This window comes from Sarcophilus harrisii, chromosome 1 (genome assembly GCF_902635505.1).
Source record: "Sarcophilus harrisii chromosome 1, mSarHar1.11, whole genome shotgun sequence".
NCBI classification, from domain to species: domain Eukaryota; kingdom Metazoa; phylum Chordata; class Mammalia; order Dasyuromorphia; family Dasyuridae; genus Sarcophilus; species Sarcophilus harrisii.
In genome coordinates, this window is record NC_045426.1 from 708155278 (window position 1) to 708181515 (window position 26238).

The 26238-nt window shown below is 58.6% G+C and overlaps 2 protein-coding genes across 3 annotated transcripts in view; one reads left to right on the plus strand and one right to left on the minus strand.

Annotated features, from left to right (window-relative positions):
• The window catches only part of SMTN (smoothelin), a gene marked incomplete in the record, with an annotated part of 14351 nt that extends 5825 nt beyond the window's left edge, over positions 1-8526 (plus strand). Inside the window, 4 exon segments of the mRNA XM_031948892.1 lie at positions 441-614; positions 730-847; positions 2460-2611; positions 8187-8526. Coding sequence (XP_031804752.1) covers positions 441-614; positions 730-847; positions 2460-2611; positions 8187-8337 — 595 coding nt within the window.
• A 544-nt stretch (positions 8527-9070) lies between these two features.
• SELENOM (selenoprotein M) lies at positions 9071-13572 on the minus strand. Of its 2 annotated transcripts, none has more exons than XM_031948936.1 (5): positions 13537-13572; positions 10569-10604; positions 10443-10477; positions 9824-9902; positions 9071-9710 (listed from the first exon to the last, which is right to left on the minus strand). In XM_031948936.1, exons 1-5 carry the CDS (start codon positions 13555-13557, stop codon positions 9519-9521), a joined length of 363 nt encoding a protein of 120 aa, XP_031804796.1. In that variant the 5' UTR covers positions 13558-13572; the 3' UTR covers positions 9071-9518. The 2 variants fall into 2 exon arrangements, with proteins under 2 accessions (XP_031804796.1, XP_031804794.1); XM_031948934.1 differs by lacking the exon at positions 13537-13572 and adding an exon at positions 12318-12587.
• Positions 13573-26238: the final 12666 nt, after the last annotated feature.

Below are 26238 nucleotides of genomic sequence, written 5' to 3' on the forward strand. Positions count from 1 at the left end.
CGGACACGTCCCTCCACTGCCTTCTGCCTCCTCCGCCCCCCAGGCACTCCCTGGCAGGCTGCCCGACCCCCGGGCCCCCAGACCCTCACCACCCTCTCTCCTCCTCCCAGACGGTGGCAGCAGAACCGTGGTCCAGACCAAGTCGTTCTCCTCTTCCTCCAAGAAGATGGGCAGGTAAGGAGAGGGTGTGGAGCGTGGGGGGCCGGAGCTGGGCCAGGGAGGGTTCTGGGTTCTGATTCTGCCCGACACGACTTCGTCTGGCCAAGCCCCTCAAGTCTCTCTGGGACCTCGGGAGCCCACAAGGTTTCCGTCACTGGAGGGCAAAGTGGGCCGAGTGTGTGGGCGCCGACCCAGCTCCTTCCCCCGGGCCCCGAGCCGCCATGTAAAAGGGGGCGGGGGAAGCTTCCTGACGCCCCCCTGACCCGCCTCCTCCCCGGAAGCATCTTCGACCGGGAGGACGAGACCCCGTCACGGGCCGGGAGCCTGGCGGCCCTGGAGCGGCGCCAGGCCGAGAAGAAGAAGGAGCTGATGAAGGCCCAGAGCCTGCCCAAGACTTCAGCCTCCCAGGCCCGCAAGGCCATGATCGAGAAGCTGGAAAAGGAGGGCGGCGGCGGGTGAGTGCGGGGCAGAGGCCAGGGGGGGCCAGGGGAGGTGGGGGGCTAAAGGGAGGCCGGGGGGCTGGGCACCAATGCGGGGGCGTCTCCTGACCCGGGGTTCCTCCTCCCACAGCAGCCCCGCCGGCTCTCGGGGGGCCGTACAGCGCTCGTCCAGCTTCGGGGTCCCCAACGCCAACAGCATCAAGCAAATGTTACTGGACTGGTGCCGAGCGAAGACCCGCGGCTATGAGGTGAGCGGGGCCCGGCCCCCACCCACCAGCCCCAGTCCCTCCCGGCCTTCGGGAGGCAGGGCCCCCTGGGAGTCTGGTCCCTCATGTTCCCAGTGGGGAAACTGAGGCCCGAGGAGGTCAAGTGCTCAGTAAGGCCCGACTCCAAGCCCACTGAGACCAGGTCTCCAGACTCCCAAACTTAGAGATAAGAGGCCCCTCCCAGCCCTGACACCCCCTGTTTTAAACCCCTCTGTTCTCTGACTCCAAAAGTCAGGGGTTCTAAGCCCCTTTCCTCTCTGACTCCCCCGTTCTAAGCCCCTTTCCTCCCTTACTTCCCCCGTTCTAAGCCCCTTTCCTCCCTTACTTCCCCCGTTCTAAGCCCCTCTTCTCTCTTACTTCCCCCGTTCTAAGCCCCTTTCCTCCCTTACTTCCCCCGTTCTAAGCCCCTCCCTCTCTGACTCCCCCACTCTCCTCTCTGGCTCCCCTGCTCTCAGGCCCCCCCGGTTCCGACATTCTCCGGGGGGGGTCTCTCTCATGCTCAAGGAGGCCTCCGGTCTGGAGCCAGCTGGAAGCCCGAGCCACCTCCCACAGCCAAGAACATTCAGTCCCCCGGGGTCCGGGGTGCTGAGCTGGGTCTTGGGCCAAATCCCATTAGCGGGGGCCCCCGGGGCCTGGAAGCTTTGGGGCCTGCTGTAATCTTCTTGCAGTCATAAAAATACTTTATGTTCATCCCATTAAAGTCTGATTAGCCGTGTCTCCTGAAGCCCTGCCATGCACTGGGGCCTCCCACGGGGGCAGCTCCGGAGGCCGGGCCGGGCTCGGGGGGGCGGGAGCTCCCGCGGGTCCTGGGCGGATGCTGGCCGCCCGCTGACGGACTGACTGCGGTCCCACGGGCGGTGACCGGGCCCGGGGCCTCTCGCCTGGGGCTGCCTCCTTCGCCTCTGGCTCCCCGGGTCATGCAGGCCGGCTTTGGAGGGGCCCCGAGACTGAGATCCCAAAGCGCCCGTGGCGGCCCTGGCCCTTCTGGAGCCCCAGACTCCATGCAGGTGCCCGGGGCCTTCCCACGTGGCGTCTGCCCGGGCAGCCTACTCCCTTGTCTGTTCTTCCAGGGCCTGCCTGGCACACAGTAGGTGCTTAGCCATTGCTCGCCAACTGCCCATGTGATCACCCAGATTCAAAAGGCTGTCGAGAGGAGGGCGGCTCTAAAGGCACAATGAGACTCACTCACATACACGACCTCGCCCTTGGGGCCCAAGACGGGGGGCCCGGCTAGACGGTGTGGTTTGGGAAAACCTGGGGGGTCTCAGTGGACCCCCGTCAGAGACAGTGGGGTGATAGAGCAGGTCGATCGCAACCGAGAATCCCTCAGCTTTGGCCTTGTCAGACTTTGTCTGGAGTATGGGGACCAGTCCTGCCCGGAGACCGGAGGTCCGTAAGGGATGGCCACAGGGTGAAGGGGCCAGAACCTGTGACCCCATCAGAGGAGCTTGGGTGGGCTAGGTGGGCGGGGCCGTCTGGTGGGAGGCTCGTCCCCCCATTCTGACAGCCCCTCACCTTGTCCCCCTTCTCTGATGAGCGCCCCCTTTTCTCCCCTTCTCTGACGGGCGCCCTCTTTGTCCCCCCTTCCCCCCAGCACGTCGACATCCAGAACTTCTCGTCCAGCTGGAGCGACGGCATGGCCTTCTGCGCGCTGGTGCACAACTTCTTCCCCGAGGCCTTCGACTACGGCCAGCTGAGCCCCCAGAACCGGCGCCACAACTTCGAGGTGGCCTTTTCGTCAGCAGAGTACGTAGCCCCGCCCCTGCCGCGGCCGGCGCCCTGGAGGCCGAGGTGGGGGGGCGGCCGGGGAGAGGCCGCCCGTGGCCCCCGGCCAGAGACGGGCCCCTCGGCGGCCGGGACAGACCCCCTGCGGCTTCCCCGCCTTCTCCATCTTTCTGCTGGGCCCGGAGCCCCGGGCCCCCTTCCTGCTTTCTGCTGCTCTTCCCGGCCCCCAGGATGGGACGGGGTAGGCCAAGACCCCCCAGCCCCGGCCCTCCTGAGTGCGGAGAAGGGACAGAGGGTCCCTGTCCCCGCTCCCCTCCCCCCCCATGCCCAGGCCTCCGTCCCCCACCCCGGTGGGGCCAGCGTTTTCTCCAGTCTGTACAGGGGGCTTCCAGCCGGACTGTGGGAGCCATGGGCCCGGGCCTCGACCGGCCGACCAGCCCCATCCGTGGCCCGCCAGCCAGGTGGCCCCCCCCCTGCCCTTCCCCCTCTGTCTTCCCCTGTCTCTCTCTGCTCTCTGCCCTTCCTTCTGCCCCCGAAGCTTCTGCACCCCTGTGACCACTCAGTGTGCCGGCCCACGATTCCAAATGGAGCCGCCGGGCTGGGAGGGGGGCCGTGCCGGCCCCCTGCCCTCCCCTCCCCCGGGCCTATATACGCCGGATATATAGCAGAGAGCGAGACCGCTCTGGTTTGGAATCGGCTGCTGTCGAAGCTCACGGCCCCTGGCCCGCTCCGTCACCCCCGCCCGTGAGCCCCTGCGCTTTCCCCGGCCCTTGGCGCCCCTCCTCCTCTCCCGCCACCCCTCACGCCTCTGTGCCAGCCTCACCGCCCCCACGCCTGCCCCGGCTGGGGGGCGCCGCCCCTCAGTCCCCCCCCCCCCGCACATGTGACTGGTCTGCCGCGGCCTGCGCCCCCTCCCCCACCGGCCCTGTATGTGCGCTCACCAGTAGAGTTCGGTAGCACCCACGGGCCGGAGCGCATGTGGGGGGTGGCGGCGGGCCGACCCCGGCAGCGTGGAGAATGTCACCGGATTTACGGATCTCTCTCTCTCTCTGTCTCTCTCCGTCTCTCTCTCTCTTCCTCCTGCCCTCCCCTCCCCCTCCCCTCTGCCCACCCCCGGTCGGGGCTGGCCGTGCCCCCCCCAGGACCCACGCTGACTGCCCCCAGTTGCTGGACACGGAGGACATGGTGAGGATGCGCGAGCCAGACTGGAAGTGCGTGTACACGTACCTCCAGGAGTTTTACCGCTGCCTGGTTCAGAAGGGGCTGGTAAAAACCAAAAAACCCTAACCCCCCGCCGGGAGCGCCACGGTGAGAAAGGGGGCGGCGGGCGCCGGGGCGGGCGCGGGGGGCGCTGAGGCCGGCCTCACTCACTGGCGGGCTGGGAGGGGGCTTAGAACTAGAGCGGGGAGGGGGCTTTAGATCCAGTGAGTCAGAGCTGGGGGGGAGGGGCCTTAGCCCGGGGGATGGCAGGCCTGGGAGGGCCCTGGAGCTGGTCCCTCCTATCCTTGTCCCTTTCTGTGTCCTTTCCCCCCATGGGGCGGGGGCTTGCACAGTCTCCCCAGTTACTGTATCTCCGAGTTGCAGACAAGGCTGGGCTGCCCCTTTCTGGGGGCTCAGGGAGAATAAGGCCTGTGCCTGGCCCCTCCCCCAGTTTCCAGATGAGGAACAGACCTCAGTCTGGAAGGCTCCTCGGGTCCAGAGGCGCACCCCCCCCAAGCCCCTTGGCGGGCGCTGGGACTCCCGTGGCCGTCAGGCCGGGACGAGGGGCTCACCTGCCCGCAGGCTCCCCGGGCCGGTGTCCAGGGCCGCCCACTCCGAGGCCGGCCCGGCCGTGCTCCCTGTCATATATGGGCAGGGCAGCGGGCCCCGGGGAGCCGCCGGCCTGGAAAGTGTGACTCAGCGCCTGACGTCTGCGGCCCCCCCACCGAGGGCATCCCGCGCCCGCAAGCCCACGCTCCCTGGGCCTCCCGGCATCAACAATGGCTTTATAAGGCTGAAGCCGGGGGCCGGGGAGACTCCCGGGACAGACCGGCCCGCAGACCTTGGGAAAGGAGGGGGCAGGCTCACCGCCCAGCGCCAGCTGGCACCGAAGGGCCTCCGCACCAGAGCTCTGGAGCTGGGAGGGCTCGGGGCAGAGCTGGCGGGGGAGGAAAGCAGCCTGCCTGGGAGGGCTCCAGCCCCGGCTGGACTAGGAGGCTCCCATCAGGGGATAGCAGCGGTGAGAGGGGCCCGAGAGCCCAGAACATCAGGACTAGGGGTGGGCCAGTCCTGACTGGAGAGGGCCAAGAGCTAGAACATCAGGACTAGGAGTGGTCCGAGAGCCTAGATGGTCTCTGCTAAAAGGGGAGGTCTTAGAACAGCAAAGGTCAGAGCCTGGAGTATCAGGACTAGGAGGGGCCCAAGAGCCTAGAATGTTACACCTAGCCTGGGTCTTAGAGCCTAGATTGTCTGTTGGAAGAGGGAGTCTTAGAACAGTGAAGATCAGAGCCTAGAACGTCAGGACTAGGAGAGACCGAGAGCCTAGAATGTCCCAGTTGGGAGGGGCCGTACATCTTGGAATGGACCTTAGCTTCCGAAGCTCCTTCGTTTCTAAGAGAAACTGAGGCACCCAGTGAGGCAGCTTGCACACTGTCCGCGGGAAGGTAGAAGCACGCGGGTCCGGCCGCCCTGGCCCGGCTCTGCAGTTCGGGCCCCTCCCTTCCTTGCAGCAGGTCAGGAGCCCTCTTTCCTGTGCCCCCCCCCAGGTTGTGCCCCCCACCCTGCCAGGCCCAGCCCTGCCACCCCAGGCTTCCCTGGCTGGGCACGAGCCTTCAGAGGAACAGAGTAGATAGAACCGGGCTCCCGAGGGCAGAGCTCTGGGCTGCCAGGGCCAGGCTGGCCAAGAGTTGGGAGCACTGGAAAGGCCGGCAGTGTCCAGGGCAGTGCCCGCAGGCAGTCTTGGAGCCGGGCTCTCTGGCCGTGGGTGCTAGCCGGGAGACGGTTGAGCCCTCCTGGGCTGACACGGGCCCAAGACCTTCACACTGGGAGGGGAAACTGAGGCGCAGGGGGGTCCCAGGCGCTGCTGGCTTGGGCTCTTCCAGCTGAGCTCGGTTGCTCAGCAACAGATGAGTCCCCAAACACAGATAAACACAGGTCCTCGCACGCCTGATTGATTTAGCAGAGCCTGCGCCAAGGCCGGGGCCCATTCCCAAAGAAGGCCATGGGCGTCCCGGGCCAGGAGATCTGGCCCATTAGTCTTCCCCGTCCCCCTCACTCGTCCCGTTCAGGGCCTCGGTGCCCTCCCCCACTCCGCCCTTCCTGGAAGGAGGGCCCCACGAGCCGGCTCTGGGGGGAGCGGTGCCATGCCCGCCCCCGCCGTGGGGCTAAGAAGCCCAAGGCCCCGTTTTCAAAAGGAAGGAGCCAGGGTCTCTAGGCCAGGGGTGAAGGTGCAGGGTATGTGAGCGTGGGCAGGGAGGCAGTGACTGCGGGCAGGCGGCTGCTCCTTGCTGGGCAGCGTGGCAAGCCCGGGGCCGGCCGGGGCTGGAGGCGGGCGGCTCTTTTGCCCTGATGAAGCCACAGGCCCCCAGGAGATGACGCAGGAGCCCAGTTGGCCCGAGGCTTTCACCCAGCCCCGAGCGGCTTCCGTGGGTGATTCGCCCGTGGGAGGGCTGCAGGGGCAGCTCAGCCCAACAGCAGTGATGCGATGGCAGAGACAGCAGGGAGATGATTTTAGACCTAGGGGGACCCTCGAGTCCCAGCCCTTCATTTTACAGATGAGTAAACTGAGGCCGGGAGAGGGGACTTTCTGACTCCAAATCCCTTTCCACTCCCCCAGGGGGCTTCTTCCCCACCCCCTTAGAATGCTGGGCAGAGGAAAGCCAACAGGAATGGACTCATTGTAAAAAGCACCCCCTTGTGGGCACAGGATGGGGGGTACCGTAGGGGAGAAAGCTGCCCTTGCCCCACAAGCCCAGCGTGAGTCCGGGAAAAGGCTTGAGATTGCCCTTGGATGCCCGCTGGGCCCCTGGCTCCAGGCAGGTTTCCCGGCCCCCGAGACTCCGCTTAGAAATGGGGCCTTGCGCCATCTCCCAGCCCGCGAAAGGAAGCGATTTGCCGGTTTTAGTACGCTAGAGAAACGGCATTGTCCCTGGCAGGCGGGGCACCCGGAAAGTGAAGGCGGCCCCGGTCAGCCCCCAGCCCGTGGGCCCCGTACCCACGCTGCCTCTGCCGTCGCCACGCCAGTGGTGGGGACCCCGATTTAAGGAAAAGCTGGGGAGGGTCCGGCAGGAAGGCGTGAGGGGAACGTGGCGTTCCTTCAAGGAGGGCTCGGCTTAGTTGTGCTGGGCCTCCCAGGGCAAAACCGCAAGTGCCGGGTGGTAGATGGAGCCGGGGAAAGCTTCTGACAGGACGGGGGTGGGTGGGCTGCCCCCAGAAGGACCAGCCCCGGCAGCAGGTCAGAATGGGGCCCGGACCTGGGCTTTCAGCGGGGCACAGCTGGTGCCCGCCCGGTCGCCACTCAGAGCCCCCAGGAGCCAGCTGCCATCCTCCTTTTCACATGGGAAAACAAACAGGCAGAGGTTCAAGCGGCTTAGCCAGCGAGCAGCTGAAGCAACCTAGGAACTTGGGGCGACACTAACCCCTGAGTCACCCAGCTGGCTCCCCAAGAGTTCTGAGGTGCCTTCTGATCAGATGGCAGCCGAGCCCCCCCCACCTCCCGGCCCAGCTTTGGGGCCCTGGCAGCGTCCCCCAGGTTGGGGAGGGCTGGAGCCCCTTATGGGAATCACCCTGCCTCCCAGCATGGGGCCCCTGCCAGGCTGCCCCTGCCCAGCCTCCAAGTCTCTGGTGGAGCTGAGGGGGCCCTTTCCAGCCTCTGGACCGGATTGGGAACATGGGAGCGTGTTCTTGTCCCTAGCACTAACAGGGCACCCTCCGTGCCTCAGACTGGGCTCCTGCCTCTTGGAGGTCGGGGCTGCCCCCAACCTGGCCTGTCCCAGAGACTGTGGCTGCCTCCTGGCCTGGTTTATCTCAGCCTGCCTCTGGCCTGGCCTGGTTTGTCTCAGAGGCCACGGCTGCCTCCTGGCCTGCCTTGTTCCAGCCTCCCTCATCCTGGCCTGTCCTGTCCCAGAGACTGTGGCTGCCCCTTGGACTGCCCTGTCCCAACCTGCCTTATTCCAGAGGCCGTGGCTGCCTCCTGGCCTGGTTTGTCCCAGAGGCCGTGGCTGATCCCTGGCCTACCCTGTCCCGGCCTGGCCTGTCCCAGAGGCCTTGGCTGCCTCCTGGCCTGTTTTGTCTCAGCCTGCCCCTGTCCTGGCCTGGGTTGTCCCAGAGGCCACGGCTGCCCCCAGGCCTGTCCCGGCCTGCCCCTGTCCCAGAGCACAGAGAGCAGAAGGGTCAAGGACAGATCTGCAACCTCAGGAGGGGCTTCAGGGGTCCCGGGAGCAGGGCCTTTGTCTGGGTAGTACCCCCCCACACCCCCTCCCAGGGTCCGGCCCTCCAGGGTTTCCCAGCTGGCTTCCAGGGGCTTTAATGTCGCCCGGGGGACTCGGGGTGGGAGCCGAGGCCGGTGGGAGGCGGGGTGGCCCGTGCTCACCCTGTGCCCCGCCTCCTTCCCCGGCAGGGTGCTGGTGGACTGCGTGCCCCTGGTGGACGTGGAAGACATGATGATCATGGGCAAGAAGCCGGACCCCAAGTGCGTCTTCACCTACGTGCAGTCGCTCTACAACCACCTGAGACGCCACGAGCTTCGATTGCGGCAGAAAGAGCTCTAGGGGTCCCTAGCCCCCCGAGCCGAGGCAGCACCCCTCCCATCCCCCCTCCAGTGTGTGCATCCAGAAGAGCTCCTGCGCCACATTCCCTGCCCTGGCACCGGCGCCCACACCCGCCCCCCACCCCACGGCTCCAGCTCCCCCAGTTACTCACAGCGATTCACGGAGTTTTTATAAATTATTCGTTCTCAACTGGCCTCCCTTTCATTGGTTCCCCCCAGCTTCCTGACACAAAGGAGGGGGGCGGCTTTCCTTGGGGGGGCCGAGTTCCTCATGGGGTACCCCAAAACCCACAGGCCCCAAACTTGCGAGCTGGAGTCAGTGCCAGCCGCCACTCGGCTGGGAGAGGGCCCCACTCCTCATGGCGGGCAGGGGTGGGCAGTGACCCGGGGTCCCCCATGAGGAAGTATCAGAGCCATGAGAACCCAGGACCCCCGACTGTCATCCCGAGTGCACCCTTATCCTGCACCAGACCCCAAGCCGTTGGACCCCCAGGGTGGGTTGTGTCCACACACCCCCAGATGCCCGTACCCAGGCTGCTTTCTGCCGGCACTGTGGCAACTCTGCAGAGAACAGGATAAGGGCCAAGTGGGCCCTGCTGGGGGACCCCGGGACCATCGTTCCGGTCTGGGGGAAGCCCACCCTCCCCTCGGGCAGTCTGTCTGTCCAAGGTTACGGGGGCAAGTCCTTGGAACCCCTCGGGGCAGCGGTGACAAGAAGGACAACGACACCGGGATAGCGGGTTGGAATGGGGGGGCTTTTACTGCGTAAGGGAGAGGGGGAGACCCCAGCCCCAGCTGCCACACCCCCCGGCCCGGCCCCAAGGACGCATCCATCCACCCTCAGCAAGAGGAACCCTTTGCGCTGAGAGCTTCATCCTGTCCCTGACGGCCGGACTTCGGGGCGCAGCGCTGCGGAAAGGGTCTCTGGACCACCCATGCAGACCAACTTGCCGCCTCTGGACCCAAAGCAGATGCCCGCTCCCACCTCCCGCCTAAGGGGCGCTGCCAGCCCCCTAGGGTGTCAGGCAAGTTGAGGTGTGTGGGTGGCCCCACCCAGCAGTGCGCTAGCCCTTCCCTGCGGGGCGGGCACGGCCCTGGCACCTCGGTTCCAGGTTAGGGAGCATGGCAGGCGACGCCGTTCCACCACAGCTGCCGGCTAGGGTGGGGGCCGTGGTTCTAGACCTAGAGTTCCAGGCGCGCGGGGATTGAATCCCCGTGGGGCGCTGGGGTGGGTGCCTTCTCTCCCAAGACCCTGGCGGGGGCGTACTGGAACTCGGGAGGGACGGGGGCATCCGGGCTGGATTTCCGGTAGAAGCCCAGGTCCTTCAGCAGCTGATTGATCTCCTCCCGGGTCATGTCACGGAGGGGGATTCTCTGAAGGAGTGAAAGGTCCGAGTGAGTGGCAGGGGTCTGACGCCAGATGCCCCCGGGAGGCCCCGCCCCCTCCCACCCCACGGTGGGTGGGCAGCCGGGCTGGGACGACTCACCTCTAGCTCCTCATACTGGTATCCCAGCAGGACCAGCTCAGGGTCGGCTCCAGGGAAGTATTTCAGCACCAGGTTGTGACTGGTGGCAGAGTTAAGGAAGGGGCAGATGTGGTAGGAGGGGGGCTCGGGGAGGGGCGGCTGGACCCCACCCACTCTAGTCCCGGGGGCCTGGAACCGGGGAGATCGGGGACCGCCTCAGGCCAGTCGGGGCAGAGCTCAGCCCTCTCCCTCAGGTCGGAGGGATGGGGCTCCTAATGGGAGGCCGGGGCTGATTCCCAGGGGACTCTGGGATACCGTCTCAGGCCAGTGAGGGGCAGAGCCACAGCCGTAGGGCCGGGGCTCCTAGCTACTCTCGCCCCAACGGGGGGGGGGCTGGGGCTGATTCCCAGGGAACCCTGGGAAGAGCCTTTGCCCTCCTCAGAGTTCTGCCTTTAAGAGACAGGCCTGGCTCTCTGAGGCTCCTGGGAACCACCCCTCCTGGGCCCGGCCTGCCCATGTGGGGCCGGAGTGGGGGTGTCCCTGAAGGAGACAGAGTGGGGAGCTGCCCGAGAGAACCTGCAGAGGGGCCAGTAAGTGCCCCCAAGACCCCCACGCCCGAGCGCCTGCTGAGAAAAGATACTAGTATGGAACATCCTGGGTGACGAAAAGTTTCACCTGGAGGAAAGAGAAGGGGGAGACGTGATTGTTGGCAGCTCCCAGCCCCCCCCCCCCAGCCCCCCAGCCCCTCCCCCGGCCGGGACCCTACCTCCTTCAGCCGGTTCAGCTGTCATCCTCCACAGGTCTGCCAAGGGACAAAGCCATATGTCAGTCGGGCCGGGCCCGCTCACCGTCCTCCCCTTGCACAGCCACCACCACCACCACCACCACCTGCAGCAGACCCTGCAGGCCGGCCCACGCTAAGGGCGCCGCCATTTAACTCTCGGGTTGCCATGCCGACCCAGTGGGCCATGGCTGGTTTCCAGGGAAACACGGGGAGGGGGCAGCACCCAGGGCTCCGTGGGCAGGGCCACAGTAAGGAGAGACTGGGCCCTGGGTCTGGGGGAGGGGGGGGATGTGTCTTGGAGCCAGGACTCAACCCCTGAGAGCAGATCAGAGATCGGGGGGCAGGGGGAGGTCTGGGGGCCGGGATGGGCCTGAGGTCGGAGGTCACACACTCCTGTATTACTGATTTCACACAGCAGGAAACCCAGGTCCCAGCAGCTCGCCTGTGGCCTTGCAGCCAGCATCAATGCATGGGGGGAGAGGGGGTTTAAACCCAGTCACCAAATCCATTGTGGAGCCCAACCCCCCCCCCCCGATTTACTGAAGGGGAAACTGAGGCCCAGAAAAGGGAAGGTCAAGGTCCCAGAGACCGAGTGAGGGCAGAACTGGGGGCGCCCCCAGATGCGGGATCAGAACGTCCAGTGCAGTGGGCGAAGCTGCCCGAGGCCGGACTTTCCACTACTTTGAGTTGGGGTCCGAGCACAGGTGAGAGGGGGGGACCTAGGAGAGCATATGGTTTTCTACTTGCTAGAGACAGTTTTGGGGTTGGGCTAGATGCTTATTCCATAACAAGGTAAAGTGTGAGGTGGTTTCAATTTAGAGGGGTGGATTTCCAGTTCTTCCCAGGACTCCAAATTAGAAAAAAAGAATATGGGGGTGGGGGTTTTCTTTCCTGGGGTGTTTGCCAACGGCTTTAGACCTTTCCCAGGGCTTGTCTGGGGGGTCCAGGGGCTGGGCCGGGGCTCCCAAACTTGCAGGGCAGGACGCTTATGGCTCTGGGAGTGGGAACTGTCATGCTTGCTTCCTCCAGGTCCTGCTGGCCTGGGCTTTCCGGCCTCCTCTCAAAGCTGGGGTCCCTGAGTCAAGGGTGCGGGGGAAGACAGCGGGGGCAGGGGGTCCTACGGGGGGAGCTCAGAGGCAGAGGAAGATCCAACGGTCTGGAAGGGCCGGGAGAAGGGGTCCCTGGGGTCCCCGGAAAGCAAAGCCCATGGCGAGGGGCTTCTGCGGAGGGAGGAGGGAGCCCCTGCCGCAGGGGAGGGGGAGGGGGGGCCTGGAGGTCTTGGGGAGGAAGGGGGGTTCAGGGAAATAGGCCTAGGAGGGCAGGAAGGGCCTCGGGGTCCGCGCCGCTGCGGTTTGGGGAGGGGGGCGCCCCAAGAACCGGGCGGGAAAGGAGAGGGCCGGGGAGGGAGCGGGTTCTGGGAGGGGGGGAGGGGAGAAGGAGGTCAGGAGGCTCTTCCATCCCTAGTGGGGGAGAAGGGGGAGGAAGTCTGGGGCTTTGGGAAGGGAGGGGGCCGGGGCGGGAGGCCTGGGGCGGCTGGGGTCCCGGGCTGGGGGCTGCTGGGGGGCCCGGGGAGGAAGACAGGGAGGGGGGAGGGGGCACCTCGGCGGGGGCTCCATTCCCCGGGAGCGGTGGGAGGCCCCGGGGAGGGGCCGGAGCTAACGGCGCCCCGGGAAGGCTGGGCCCCCCCCCGGTCAGCAGGCCCCCCGGAGCCCGAGGGCTGAGCCCCCTTACCTCCACTCTGCCGCGGGCCAGGCCCCGGATCTGGTTCCAGTCGGGCTGGAAGGCGGCGAAGAGTCCGGGGAGGAGAAGGAGCGGCAGCAGGCGACGCATGGAGCCGGCGGGGGCCTGGGCCGGGGGGCTGGGGTGGGGAGGGGGCAGGGGCTGGGGCGGGGGTCCGGGCAGGAGCTCGGCTGGGCGCGACCGGCCGGTTCGGACGCAGATGAAGAGAGGCCGGAGCAGCGGGGAGGGGGCTTGGCGGGGAGGGGGGGAGGCGCCACGTCATAGTTCCGGGAGGGGGCGGGGCCGGGGCCGGGCCGGACAGACGCGGCCTGGAGGAGGTTCCCCCCGAGCCCCTCAGCCCCGGACGGACGCGCTCCCGAACCGGAGCGTCCCAGCCCTGCCCTCCTCCCTGCTGGGCCCCCAGCCCGACTCCCGTCTGCGCCCCTCAGTTCTGCCCCTGCCCTCTCCCCAGGCCCGTCAGCCTCGCCCCCCACTGGCCCCCAGCCCCCCCAACGGCTCCTCAACTAGCCCCAGGCTCAGCCTAACCCTTCGCCCCCAACTAGCCCCCAGCCCCGCCCCTCGGCCGCGCCCGGCCAGGCTGCTGCCTCCCCTCTCCCCGGTCCCAGTTCTCCCCCCCCTCCCCCCTTCTCCCTGGGCTGCCCCTCGTTCTCCCCCTCCCCCCCCCCTTCTCCCTGGGCTGCCCCTCAGCCCTGCCGGTCCCGGACCTTGCAGGCTTCCCATTCAGTGCAGCCCCAGCGCAGCCTCCCTCCTCCCGCACCCGTTTCCAGCTCAGCTTCCTGGCCTCCGTCCTGGCCCCCGCGTCCGTCCCACGTCCTGCCCAACAGGCCGGTTCCCCCCTCCCAAGCCACGGGCAGCCCGGCCCGGTGCTGGTCCCGGGCCCCATCACCCCCCGCGGGCGCGGCCTTAGGCACCGGCTGAGCCCCCGCTCCCTCAGGCCTCTCGGAGACCGCCGGGCCCTCCCGCCCTTGAGGCTCCCGGCCGGGGGCGGGAGGCTGGAGGGGCCGGGAACAGGGGGTGGCAGCAAGTCGCCCCCTCTCTCTGAGCGCCCTCACTCACAAAATGGACTCATAATATTCGCACTAACGGCCTCTCAAAGTGAATCTGAGGACACAGATCGGTTAAGCCAAAGGTGCTCTGGGAGTGTGGGTTGTGTCCCCCAAACCGTCAGGAAGCTTTTCTTGATCCCCCAATCGCTTCTCTCCCTGCTTACCTCTTGTAGCGAACTACACATTTGTTTTGTTTTTTACTTGTTTTCTAAAATTAATTTCAGTTAATCTTATGCTTCCACAGTTGAACCATAAAAATAAAATCTTCCTAACAATTAGAGTCTAGCAAAGACAAGTCTCCCCGTTAGCAGTGTCAGAAAACGGAGGTTTCACTTCGTCTTTAAGACCATGACGGGTCTGGGAGGAGGGGAGTAATGAGCTCCACGTTCACTCTTCTGGGCCCCTTTTTTCCTATTATGATCGGAGTCTGCGTGCACCGTCCGTCTCCTCGGTTACTGCTAAGGCCGTCTGTGTTCTAATTCCCCGTGGCCCAGTGGTCGTCCTTGTCTTATCTCACAGTTTGTTGGTCCACCCCGCCACGGGCACCTCTTTGGTTATCCGTTGGGGGCTTTGATCCAGTCCCCACAGTCTCTCTCTGGGTGCAGGTGGCTCTCTCCATCCTGAGTCTATTGGAACTAGCCTGCAGAAGGATTAGCCCTTCGAAGGGCCTGCAATCGGGAAGATGCTCCTAGAGCTCAATAACGGCCTCAGGTAGTTGCAATAGGCTTGGGAGGGGAAATGCCATCGGCATCCAGAGAGAGAGCTGTGGAGACTAAATGGGGATGGAACCATAGTATTCTCATTTTGTTGTTTGTTTGTTTGCTTTTTCTTTCTCATGATTTTTTCTCTTTTGGTATGATTTTTCTTGCACAACAGGACAAATATGGCAATTTATTTAAAAGAATTATATATATTAAACCCATGTCAGACAGCTTGCTTTCTGGGGGAAGGGAAGGAAAGGAAGGAGAAAACTTTGGAACACAAAGACTTGCAGAAATGAATGCTGAAAACGACTTTTGTATGTGTTTGGAAAATAAAACGCTATTGAAATTTTTTTAATTAAAAAGATTAGCCTCAGACCCTTAAGAGCTCAAGTCCCTTAATCCTTTTTGCCTCTATTTCCTCATTTGTAACACGAGCTGAGGAGGAAAATGGCAAACCACTCCAGTAATTGGCCCAGAAACCCCAAATGGAGGCACGAAGAGTTGGGCACAACTGAACAAAGCCAGTACTCGTTCTGGGATCTCTTATGGCATATAGCCGCCTAAGCCTAACTGAACAGCGGCATTATGGCAGATGATTTTCATAAGAGCCAAACCATCCCACCACTCCACCAACAATGTCTTGCTGTACCAATTTCCCGCCAGCCCCTCCAATATCTGTCATTTTCCATTTTAGTCATCTTTGCCAACGTGATTGCAGAACCAAAGAGATGCTTTATTTTGCATTTCTCTAATTATAGATGCTCTGTCTCCCTAGTCTGCATTCTCACAGGCTGCCCCCTATATCCGAAACTCTCTCCCTCATTAACTCTCCCTTCTGGCTCCCTTTAAATCTTCACTAAAATTATACCTTCAGCAAGAAACCTTTTCTGCTTTCCCTTAATGCTACTGAGATTACCTCCAGTTTACCCCTTGTTAATTATTGTATGTTGTCTCTACCATGAGACTGTAAGCTTTCCAGGGCAAGAACTGTCTTTTGCCCTTTTTTGTACCCCCTGTATTTAGCACAGTGCCTGGCTCACACTGGGTACTTGGTAGGATTTGTGGAGAGGACACAGGTTTATCCCTCCTGAGTAGGTGGACAAGTATACAAGGGAGCCCAGTTTGAACTCAGCTCAGAGCGGGCATGGGCAGCAGGGGTAAGGAAGACAAAAATCCCAAGGGAAGGGGGGTGGGGACAATTGCATAGTGGTCTTATGGGGTCATCTCTGGGCTAGGTTGTTTTTCAGAACTGGAGTTGACATGAACCAGTCTGAGTTGATGTTCTAGCACCGCAGGGAGAGTTCTGGGCTCAGTTTGCCAAAACCACAAGGAACTTTCAAGGTGTGAATTCTTCAAGGAACTTCAGAGACGCCCAACTTAAAAAATGCTCAGTTTAGGGCCACTGATACATTGTTGGTAGAGCTGTGAAATGATCCAACTATGCTGGAGAACAATCTGGAACTCTGCCCGAAGGGCTATCAGACTGTGCATCCCCTTCCATCTAGCAGTGTCTCTACTGGGCTTATATACCAGGGAGATCTTAAAGGAGGGAAAGGGACCCACCTGGACAAACATGTTTGTGGCAGTCCTTTTTCTAGTGGCAGGAAACTGGAAACTGAGTGGATGCCCATCGGTTGGAGAATGACCGAATAAATTATAATATATGAAGGTTATGGAATATTATTGTTCGGTAAGAAATGATCAACAGGATGATTTCAGAGAGGCCTGGAAAGACTGACAGGAGCTGATGCTGAGGGAAGTGAGTAGGAACAAGAGAACAATAACAGGGCTCTTTTTAACAATGAGGTGATTCAAGGCTAGTTCCAATAGACTCACGATGGAGAGAGCCACCTGCACCCAGAGAGAGACTGTGGGGACTGGATCAAAGCAGAGTATTACCACTTCTTTTTATTGTTGTTATTGTTGGTTGTCTTTTCTTGTGTTTTTTTTTTTCCTTTTAATGACCTTTCTTTTTTATTCTTTTTAAAGCTTTTTATTTTCAAAACATATGCATAGATAATTTTCAACATTCACCCTTGCAAAACCTTGTGTTCCATATTTTTCTCCCTTCCTTCCCCATCCCCTCTCCTAAACAGCAAGTAATCCATTCTGTTAAATGTGCAATTCTTCTAGACATATTTCCATAAATATCATGTTGCGCAAGAAAAATCAGATCAAAAAAGGAAAAAAATGAGAGAAAAGCAAGCAACAAAAAGAGTGAAAATACTACGTTATGTTGATCTGATTTGCCGGAAGTCATTCTCCCAGCCTTTCCCATGAGACCTTCGCCTATAGTTTATGGATGTAAAACTCGATAGGGTTGCTGCATTATGGATTATTGGCTCAAAAGCATCCCTTGATGATCATATCTGGAATCAGACCCAGAATAATATTAATTAACAGTTCCATAAGGTCTTAAATAGCAAGTTCCATTAATCAGAACTCCCGGTGGGTTCGGCTCTCAAGGATCACATATCCAAAATAATAAGTATTGGCTATACGCTTTCATTGCTAAGAGTAAGACATTCACAAGTTCCTTGTACCTTGAAAGAGGTAGGACTCATGCTAAGCGGATGGTTTTAAGCTCAACATTACACAAATGATTTTGCCTCGCGCTGCTTAATAACATCCAACGACCTGGGATGTGTAATATAAAAATTCTAGATCGTATGTAGAGAACGGATTTGATGAAATGGTGTCTGTCGTAAAACATGTTCGGTTATTAACCCTGTTCAAGGGGACATAAACATAGGCTACTGTTCCCAGAATCCCTTTAAACCAGGAGAACTTTTTTTAAGGTGACATCATCTACACATAATTTTTTCCAGATCAAATAACAAACGTAAATAAAATCTGATTTCCCAGCAGGATGACACAAGATATTCATGAATCATTACTCTTTACCACCATTTATGTTGGTATTGAAGTCTTACTCTTTTTTACATAAAGCTTTATAGTTTAAACACATGAAGAGATAGTTTTCAACATTAGCCCTTGCAAAACTTTGTGTTCCAAACACTGTTTTCTCCCTCTTTTCCTCCCACTCCTTCCCCTAGGAGGCAAGTAATTCAATCTATGTTAAAGATGTGCAATTTTTCTATACAGATCTTCACAATTATCATGGTGCCCAGGAAAAATCGGATCACAAAGGGAAAAAATGAGAAAGAAAACAAACGCAAACAAACAACAAAAAGAGTGAAAATGCTATGTTGCGAACCACACTCAGTTCCCACAGTCCTCTCTCTGGGGGCAGACGCTCTCTCTATCACAAGACCATTGGAACTGGTCTGAATCATCTCATTGCTGAAAAGAGCCACGTCCATCAGAATTGATCGTTGTATATTCTTGTTGCCGTGTACAATGATCTCCTGGTTCTGTCATTTTCCTCAGCATCAATTCAGAAGTCATTCAGAAGTATGAGATATTTGGATATGAGGTATCCCCTTTGATCTAGCAGTGTCTCTCCTGGGTCAGTATCCCAAAAAGATCATTAAAAAAAGGAAAGGGACCCACATGTGCAAAAATGCGCCCTTTTTGTAGTGGTAAGGAACTGGAAACTGAGTGGCTGCCCATCAGTGGGGAACGGCTGAATAAATTGTGGTATATGAATATTATGGAATATTATTGTTCCGTAAGAAATGATCAGCAGCAGGATTTCAGAGAGGCCTGGAGAGACTTATAGGAACTGATGCTGAGGGAAAGGAGCAGAACCAAGAGTACTTGTACAATAGCAACAACAAGATTATACGATGATCAATTCTGGAGCACTTGGTTCTTCTGAACAATGAGATGATTCAAGGCAATTCCACTAGACCTGAGACGGAAAGAGCCATATGCGTCCAGAGAGAGAAGTGTGGAGACTGAATGTTGTTTGTTTATTTGTTTGTTTCTTTCTTTCTCATGGTTTTTTTCCTTTTTGTTTTGATTTTTCTTGCCACCACATAATATGGAAATCTGTTTAAAAGAATTGTACATATTAACCGATATCCAATAACCGATAACTGATGCTTGTTAGCTATCTTAGGGGGGGATTAAGGGAGGGTGGGAGAAAAATTTGAAGCATAAAGTCTTACAAAATAAATGTTGAAAACTATCTTTTTGTGTATTTGGAAAAATAAAATACTAGAATGGGGAAATGAGGAAAAATACAAAAATGAGGGGAAAACTTTTAAAAGGTATAAAAACTAAGTTACTTATATATATAAAGCCTCCACAAGTAATAGAGAAATCACCTTAAATAAAACCCATTCTACATTGTAAGTAGACTTGAGAATTTCCCTCCCCTTATAGATAAGGATTCCCATTTTGTATCCCATTTTCTCATCAGGAAGCCCACAACAAAGACAACTCCCTTGTAGGATTGGTAAGAATTTATGATTAGATGGTTCTAAGAACCCTTGTAGGTTTGCAAAGGAGATCTCATAGCGTCTTTTCTTTGTGCAGTTACCAAGTTTTCCCTTTCAAAATATCTACATAAAAAATAGATATTAAAAAAAAAAAAACTCCAAACAGTGGAACTAATAATATATTGATTTTCTTAAGAGACAGTCAAATAATTTTAGGTGAAACTTCCTCTTAGATATAGACAAAACTTGGAAGTTTAGAGTTCTTAATGACAGTTTCGGGATAGGACAGCAGCTTCCTAACCCGTCCGTTCAGCTTTTCTTTTTTTTTTTTTTTTCCATTCACTTTTTCTTAATAATACTATTCTCAATGTCACGACAGCTAGACTACGTGAAGCTACTTTTCTAATAACAGAACTGCTCTAATTGTGGATTATCTGGTGGCAGCCAAAGTTGTGGGTTCAGTGGGCCCACTCTGCACAACATCACATATGCCCGGCTTTAAGGAACGTTCAGTTTTCTCTCTTGTTCATTGGTTCTGATCCCCAGTCTGGCTTCTTCTGGATAGTAAGGGAGTAAGGGAGCTCCGGCAAGCCAAGAGGACTGACAAGGTCATTAAGCATTCCATTTCAGTAGATGGATACATAGAACATACACAGATAGATATAGATAAATAGTTAGGAAATGAAGGAAGGAAGGAAGGAAGGAAGGGAGGGAGGGAGGGAGGGAGGAAGGGAGGGAGGGAGGAAGGGAGGAAGGGAGGAAGGGAGGAAGGGAGGAAGGAAGGAAGGAAGGAAGGAAGGAAGGAAGGAAGGAAGGAGGAAGGAAGGGAGGCCAGAAGATGGATGGATAGATAGAGTGGGTAAGTAGGTAGGTATCAGATAGATAAAGCCGGTATGTAGATGATAGATAGACAGAGTGTATCCCTTGAGCCTTTATCCCAGCTCTAGATGGAGCTGGTAAATCCGCCCCCAGAGCGAGGTCCTATCTCCCCTTTGGGTTCTTGGGGAGCCTCTGAGGGGCTGAGGCTCCTTTCTAAGCCCCCTCTGGTGCGTTCTCCAGCCGCAAGTGCTTGTGGGCCAGTCAGCCCGCGGGGCCGACAGCACGTGCTCAGCTTCCCGCCATCCCTCAGGGCTCCAGGCGGTCAGCATCAGTTAGGCCCCCAAAGGTGCTTCCCCCAAGACATCAAGAGCAGAAGCGCCGGGACTCACGGCCTACCCCCCCCACACACACATCTGGGGGAATGGACCATTTGCCCCCCCCCCATATCTGGGGAACGAGCTCGCTTTTCCAACCCCCCTCGCACGCAGTGTAGCCACGGCGGCAGCCGCACCCTCCTCCCCCCCTCCCCGCTGGAAGAAGCCCCGCCTCCTCAGGCCCTCCTGGAGCCGGCCCCGCCCCGTCCCTCTCCCGGCCTCTCACAGCCGAGTCCGGCCCCCCTCCCCCCCTCCCCGCTGGAAGAAGCCCCGCCTCCTCAGGCCCTCCTGGAGCAGGCCCCGCCCCGTCCCTCTCCCGGCCTCTCACAGCCGAGTCCGGCCCCCCTCCCCCCCTCCCCGCTGGAAGAAGCCCCGCCTCCTCAGGCCCTCCTGGAGCCGGCCCCGCCCCGTCCCTCTCCCGGCCTCTCACAGCCGAGTCCGGCCCCCCTCCCCCCCTCCCCGCTGGAAGAAGCCCCGCCTCCTCAGGCCCTCCTGGAGCCGGGCATCTCACACCGCTCTCTCCTCCTGGAGGCCCCGGCGGCCTGGGAGATCCCGCGGGAGGCCCTGCGGCCAGTCCCGAGGCGCCTGCAGGGTCCCGCCCGACCCCCGGGGGCTTGTCCCAGGCCCGCGGCCGCCAGGGGCGGCTCCCAGTGACCGAGCTCCCGGGGGGAGGGGGGGCGCCTTGTCCCCGAAGGCCCGTGGGGGGGGGGGCGGGGAGGGAGCATTAGAGCCAGGCCGGGCTTTAAAAAAAGACTTTAGTGCGGGCCGCTGGGGGGCGCTGTGGGTGAGCACCAGCCCTGAAGTCAGGAGGAGCCGAGTTCAAATCCGGCCTCAGACACTTAACGCTTCCTGGCCGTGTGACCCTGGGCGAGTCACTTACCCCCAACCGCCTCAGCCAAAAAGAGAAAGAGACTTAGTGGAACAGAAGCTCCGGATGGACCGTCTGAGTGTCTCATCAGGGCCCAAAAGCAAAAAGAACGGGCTGATCCTGACCCTCCCCCCAGTGGTACCCGCTGCCTCCCGGAGCAACCACCCAGCTCGTGTCCATCACAGTCCCCGCCCCCCGGGCCACCGTCACTCCGGCTCTTGGGTCCGCCCTCCCGGCCTCTGGGCCTCTGGCTCCGCCCCGGCGGCTGCTCCGAGAACAGAGCCCTCCCTCTCTCAGCTCTGGGGATGCCCTCGGTGGCCCCCAGGCATGGGCCGCTCTCCCACCCCCGAAAAGTCTTTCCCCATCCTCGATTCCGTGTCTTCCCTCAGTTAGTTATGATTATTAATAGTCAATAACAATAGTCAAGGATGAGTAATTATTACCATATTATTATGTAACACACATTGAAATCGATAACATAATATGTTACTATTGTATCGTTATATATCAGATAATGATTATAGCCCCTGCTCCCGGCCGCTTTTCCCTCCCGCCATTAGGACTGGGAGAACTGAGTCAGGAAAAACCTTGGAATACCATTCCCAGCGCCTTCTCTCAGTCCTTGCTGGGATAATCCCCTCCCCTGGATATGGGCCCTGGCCTGGCCCACTCCCGCCCTGACCTTTCATCTTGACCCCGTCCTGTAGGATTAAGTTACTGGAACAACGCCCACCCCGTGTCCTGGCCCCCTTATCCGCCCTTGTTCCCCCCTAAGACCCGTGCTCGGGGATGCATCCCGTCTGCCGACCCTCGTTCGCCATGTAAGTTCCCTGCCTCAGTTCCTGGGGCGAACGGTTCTGGGACACGAGTTCCGCTCGGTGGGCGAACCTAAAACTCTCCCCCTTAAAAACCGGTCTCCGCCTTGCCTCAGTTTCTCCGGCATCACATTCATATTATAATATTACATTTTTACTATTTTTGACTTATGTTGGATGCCCTCTAGGAGAGGGGGTGGAGGGAAGGGGAAATTGGAACCCGAGGTTTTACAAGGGTCAAAGGTGAAAAATTGTCCTTGCCGATGTTTTGAAAATAAAAAGCTTCTATAAAGACATTATATTCTAAATTAATTAATATTATGTGATATGCGATATTATTAATGTACTATATTAATAATTTATACCAGGGGTTATCGGTCCCTCTTACTAACTTATGTTAGACACAATGGCACGTATTTGGGGATGAGTTGTCTCCCCCATAGAACGCGAGCTTCCTGAGGGCAGGGTCTGTGTTCTCCCTTTTGGGGCCTCCCCAGCCTTAGCACATGATAGGTGCTTCCCACCTGTTTCTGGAAGGATCTGGAAGGATGTGACCCGGGGTCACACCCTGCTCTGCTGCTCGCGCCCCTCAGAGCTGGCCACGGTTTCCTCTTGGGTAAAATGAGGGCGTTGACGCAGGGACTCCCAGGCCCCACTGGTTTAGGACGGTGCATGGAAGGGCTAGGGCTCCACTAGAGGGAGCCCCAACACAGGGAGATCACGGACACTCATCTACGCTGAGCTTTTGTATCCCTGTGACCCTACCCCTAACCCTAAATGCCTCCCAGCTCCCAGAAAAACTCAAGCTTCCCGAGGGCCAGAACGCAAGCTCCCAGAGTGCCTAGCAAACAATAGGGGGCTAATAAGTGCTTATCCTTCCTTGTATTCTCAGAGTACCCAGCACAGTGCTTGGCGCATAGTAGGTGCTCAGGAAATCTTTCTAGGGCTGAACTGGATCCTGAAGCTAAAGCCAAATGTGACAGACACCACACATAGAAGTTAATAAGTATGTGTTATTTGTTTGCTGAGGCAATTGGGGTTAAGTGACTTGCCCAGGGTCACCCAGTTAGGAAGTGGTAAGCGTCTGGGATCACATTTGAACTCGGGTCCTCCCGACTTCAGGGCCGGTGCTCTATCCCCTGCACTACCAGCTGCCCTTTTTTTTGTATTTTTTTTTAAATAAATTTATAACAGGAACATCCCCTTGGATCTGTCTGTACATAGTCCAACCCTCGAATCACAGGGGCTGAGATAAAGCCAGGGACGATTGTCTGTCACATATTTGCCCCCCAGCCTCCCTGGCCCAGATCTCATGGTCACCTCCCTGCATCAAAATAACTGTTAAAAAAGCAGAGTTGAAAGCTGAGGAGGACCCCCATCACCTCAAGGAGGGGGAAGAAGGCAAGGCTAGACAAAGGTTCAGATGAAAAAGATCTGAGGATCTCAGTAGATTGCAAGTTCCACAGTCAACGTCTGATCTGGCAGCCAAGAGAGCCAGTGCCGCCTTAGGACATCATGGACGTGTGAGCAGGACCAGAGAAGGGGCCGGCTGTTGGCCCTGCAAGAACCTGGAGCGTTTGGGCCCATGGAATCAATCACCCGTCCCACGTGCCCCAGATAACCCCGTCACAGGACAGAGAGTGGTAGGAAGCAACAAGGTTCACACGCTTCTGCCGAGCCTGTTAAAGGCAAGAGAAAGGAGACCTGAGTTAACTGAGGAGTCCAACGGAACCCCTGCGTGAAGCGGCGACATTGGCAGGAAGCCGCCAGCATTGCTTGAGAACGCAGCCGTGCCCATGAAATCTGTGTCCAGCAATCAATTCCATGTGCATGTGGGGACCCAGCACCCTAGGGCTGAGGCTGCCCAGCCAGGGCCCTGCAAGGAGGCTGCGGGGAGGGCAAAGGAGAAAAGCCTCCACCCGTGGCAGCCTCGACCTCCCCTTCTGAGCCAGAATGACACCGTGAGCTTCCAAGAGCCGCGGGGTCTGGGGCCTTTCACCGCTGTCCTGGCAGGAGCTTCAGAATGGGGGGGACTAGCAGCAGTATCTCCTTGGGAGCTGAGGCCATGGACAGACCGATCCAAGGGGTCTCAAGGACTCGGGGGCTAGCCTCAGCCCCAGCGGGTCACACTTAGCCCCAAAGCTGATGCTGCGATTCTCAGTGGGAGTATCTGTACCTTGGAGAGTCAGGCTCGAGGCGCTGTTTCACTGACTGTCCGGACTAGAGAACATGGTGGGGAAAATGGCAAGGCAGCGGACATGGGAACGCCTCCAACCCCTACTAGCTGCGTGGTCCTGGACAAGTCATTTACCCCATGTGCCTCGGTTTTCTCATCCGTAAAATGAGCTGGAGAAGGCAATGCTCCTCCCACCCACTCCCGTATCTTTTCCAAGAAAACCCTATGTGGGACCATAGAGTCAGAGACAGCTGAAATGGCTGAATGAGATGTACCAGGTGCCGTGTCAGACACCCAGACACGCAAACGCCAGTCCCAGCTCTCCAAGTGCTCCCGCTCAAAGGGGGAGAAGCGTGCAAACACCGGGGACAAATTTGGGCCAGTCCGGGTCTGGCCGCAGGCCTGCTGCGCCCTCCTCCGCCCCCCCCCAGAACAGCACCCACCCCCCATTTATTAACGGTCTCTATCACCCAGTCCTGGAAGAACCTTGGCAAGGAATCTGGGCCGGTGCACTTGGGATCTCCCCAGCAGAGAAGGAGGAAGAGCCAGCCCGGGGCTGTCTTTGGCTTTTCTAGGGCCGGTCGCAGTGTCCAACATGCTTAATGTGCTCAGGGAGAAGAGTGAAGAAGTGAGCGCGTGCAGTAGGGAATCCATACATGGGCGGCTCTTCGATGGGTGAATGGGAAGGAGGGAGGATAAATGGAGGGAAGGCTAGATGGAGGGATGGAAAATGGCAGGTGGATGGATGGATGGATCAATGGGTGATAGATGAATAGGTGAGTGAATGAATGGGTAGAGGGAAGGGTGGATGGATGGATGAATGAAGCATGGGTAGAAGGCTAGATGGATAGTAGGTGGGTGAAAGGACGAATGCATAAATTAATGGATAGATGTATGAAGGTTGGAGGAATGGATCTAAGTATGGATGGATGGAAGGATGGATGCATGAAGCATGGGTAGAAATATGGATGGATGGGCAGGTGGGTGAAATGATGGATATATATATGAATAGCTGGATGGATGGAAGGATGGATGGGTGAATGGATAGATAAATGGGTGAGTGGATGGATGAATGAAGGGTGGGTAGAAGGAAGGATGGATGGATGGATAGCTAGATTGGGGTAGGTGAGTGCATGGATGGAAGGATGGGGGGTTGGATGGGCTCCTCAGGAAGTATCGGGAGGAATCCAAAAGAAGCAGAAGCAAGCATCCAGAGGGGGGTGATTTGGTCAGGGAGGTGCCTGGAAGGTGAGTGACTGAAGTCTAGGGCAAGCGATGGACTCCTAGTTCTCAGGAACGGCCGCATTGCCAAGGTCACGGTTCCCAGAACTAGGGGAGGAAAGTGGGGCAGCTCGACTGGAGGATCAGAGAGTGAAGGATATGGATCAACCTCCTCAGGGAGAACACTGACCAATCAGGGGCAGACAGGCTTCTGGGACAGGTGCCAGGGAAGGAGATTGAAAAAGGGCCCTTCCTGATTATCCAGTCCGAACCTTTTACAGAGAAGGAAACTGAGGCCCAGGGAGGCTCGCATAGACCCCTGCTTGGGCGGCAGTGAGCCACAGAGCCAGAATTTGAACCTGTAGCATCCCACCGGTCCCTTGGGACCACTTTTTGGGGAAATGGTGTTTGTGGAGTCTGAGCACGGAACGGCCTCCGCCTTCCTCAGACGCTTCTGTTCCCAAGGCCACTTAGAAGCTTTCATTTAGACACACTGAGCCCCCATAATTAAAAGACGGAAGAGCAGGATCCTCATGGGAGCAGAAGCATCCACTTAGACACAAGGAGCTCACTGCGCCTGGCTGCTGAGCATCCGTGGGAAAATAGGGCTGGGAGGGGGCTGAGAACAGGGGGGCTGAGAGGTGGGAGGGGCCTTAGAACAGGGGATGTCAGGGATGGAAGGGGCCCTAGATGTCAAATCCAAATTTCTCATTTTACAGAGGAGGCCAGAGCCCTGCCCTTGGAAGAACTGAGTTCAAATGCAGTCTCAGACACATCCCAGCCGTGTAAGACTTTTCTCTGCCTTAATTTCTTCATCTGCAAAATGGGGACAGCATCTCCCAGGATGGTTCCCCCCTCACAACTGCTGGGCAAACTCTAAATGTTCCCTAAGTGCAGCCTAATGGGACGATTGCCCCCCTTTGCTCGCTTGGTGCCTTGTATCCCATCTCCCCGGGTTAGAAAATGCTGTCTGTGTGGCGCCCGTGCCCTCCTGCCAGCCCTTTCTGCCCCCGGGCACTGCCAGCTGCCCCATCCCCACACAGCCCTCTCAGTAAGGGCCCGATGAGGATGTGAAGGCCCGAGCGCCAGAACTGGAGTCAGAAAGTCACGGTCACATCCTGCTTCCCACACTTGGAGCTCGGTGACCTTGGGCAAGCCCTATTGGGCCTCAGTTTCCTAATCTGTAAAGTGGGGGAGCCGGCCTGAAAGGCTGTCAAGGTGCCTCCCATGCTGGGCCTCTGGTCCAGTTCTCGTCCTTCTGCCCTGAGGTTCAGAGACCACAAGGGTCAAGCCCCAGCCGGGCCCTCAGGAGACCCTTCCTAGTAGTCCTCAGTGGCCCCGAGGCTTCCCAGAAGCCCTTCTGAGGGGTCAGGGCTGGAGAGATCTCAGAGACCGGTCACCTTGGAGCTGCAGGGCCCAGGGCACCCCACCTTTTGGCAGAAGAACGTCCCCACCACCACGGCCCAGCTCTTCTCGGCCCCCCTCTCCTTCCCCTGTGTCTCCTTCTGGCAGCTGGCCCCTCCCTGCCCCACCCCCTCCCCCC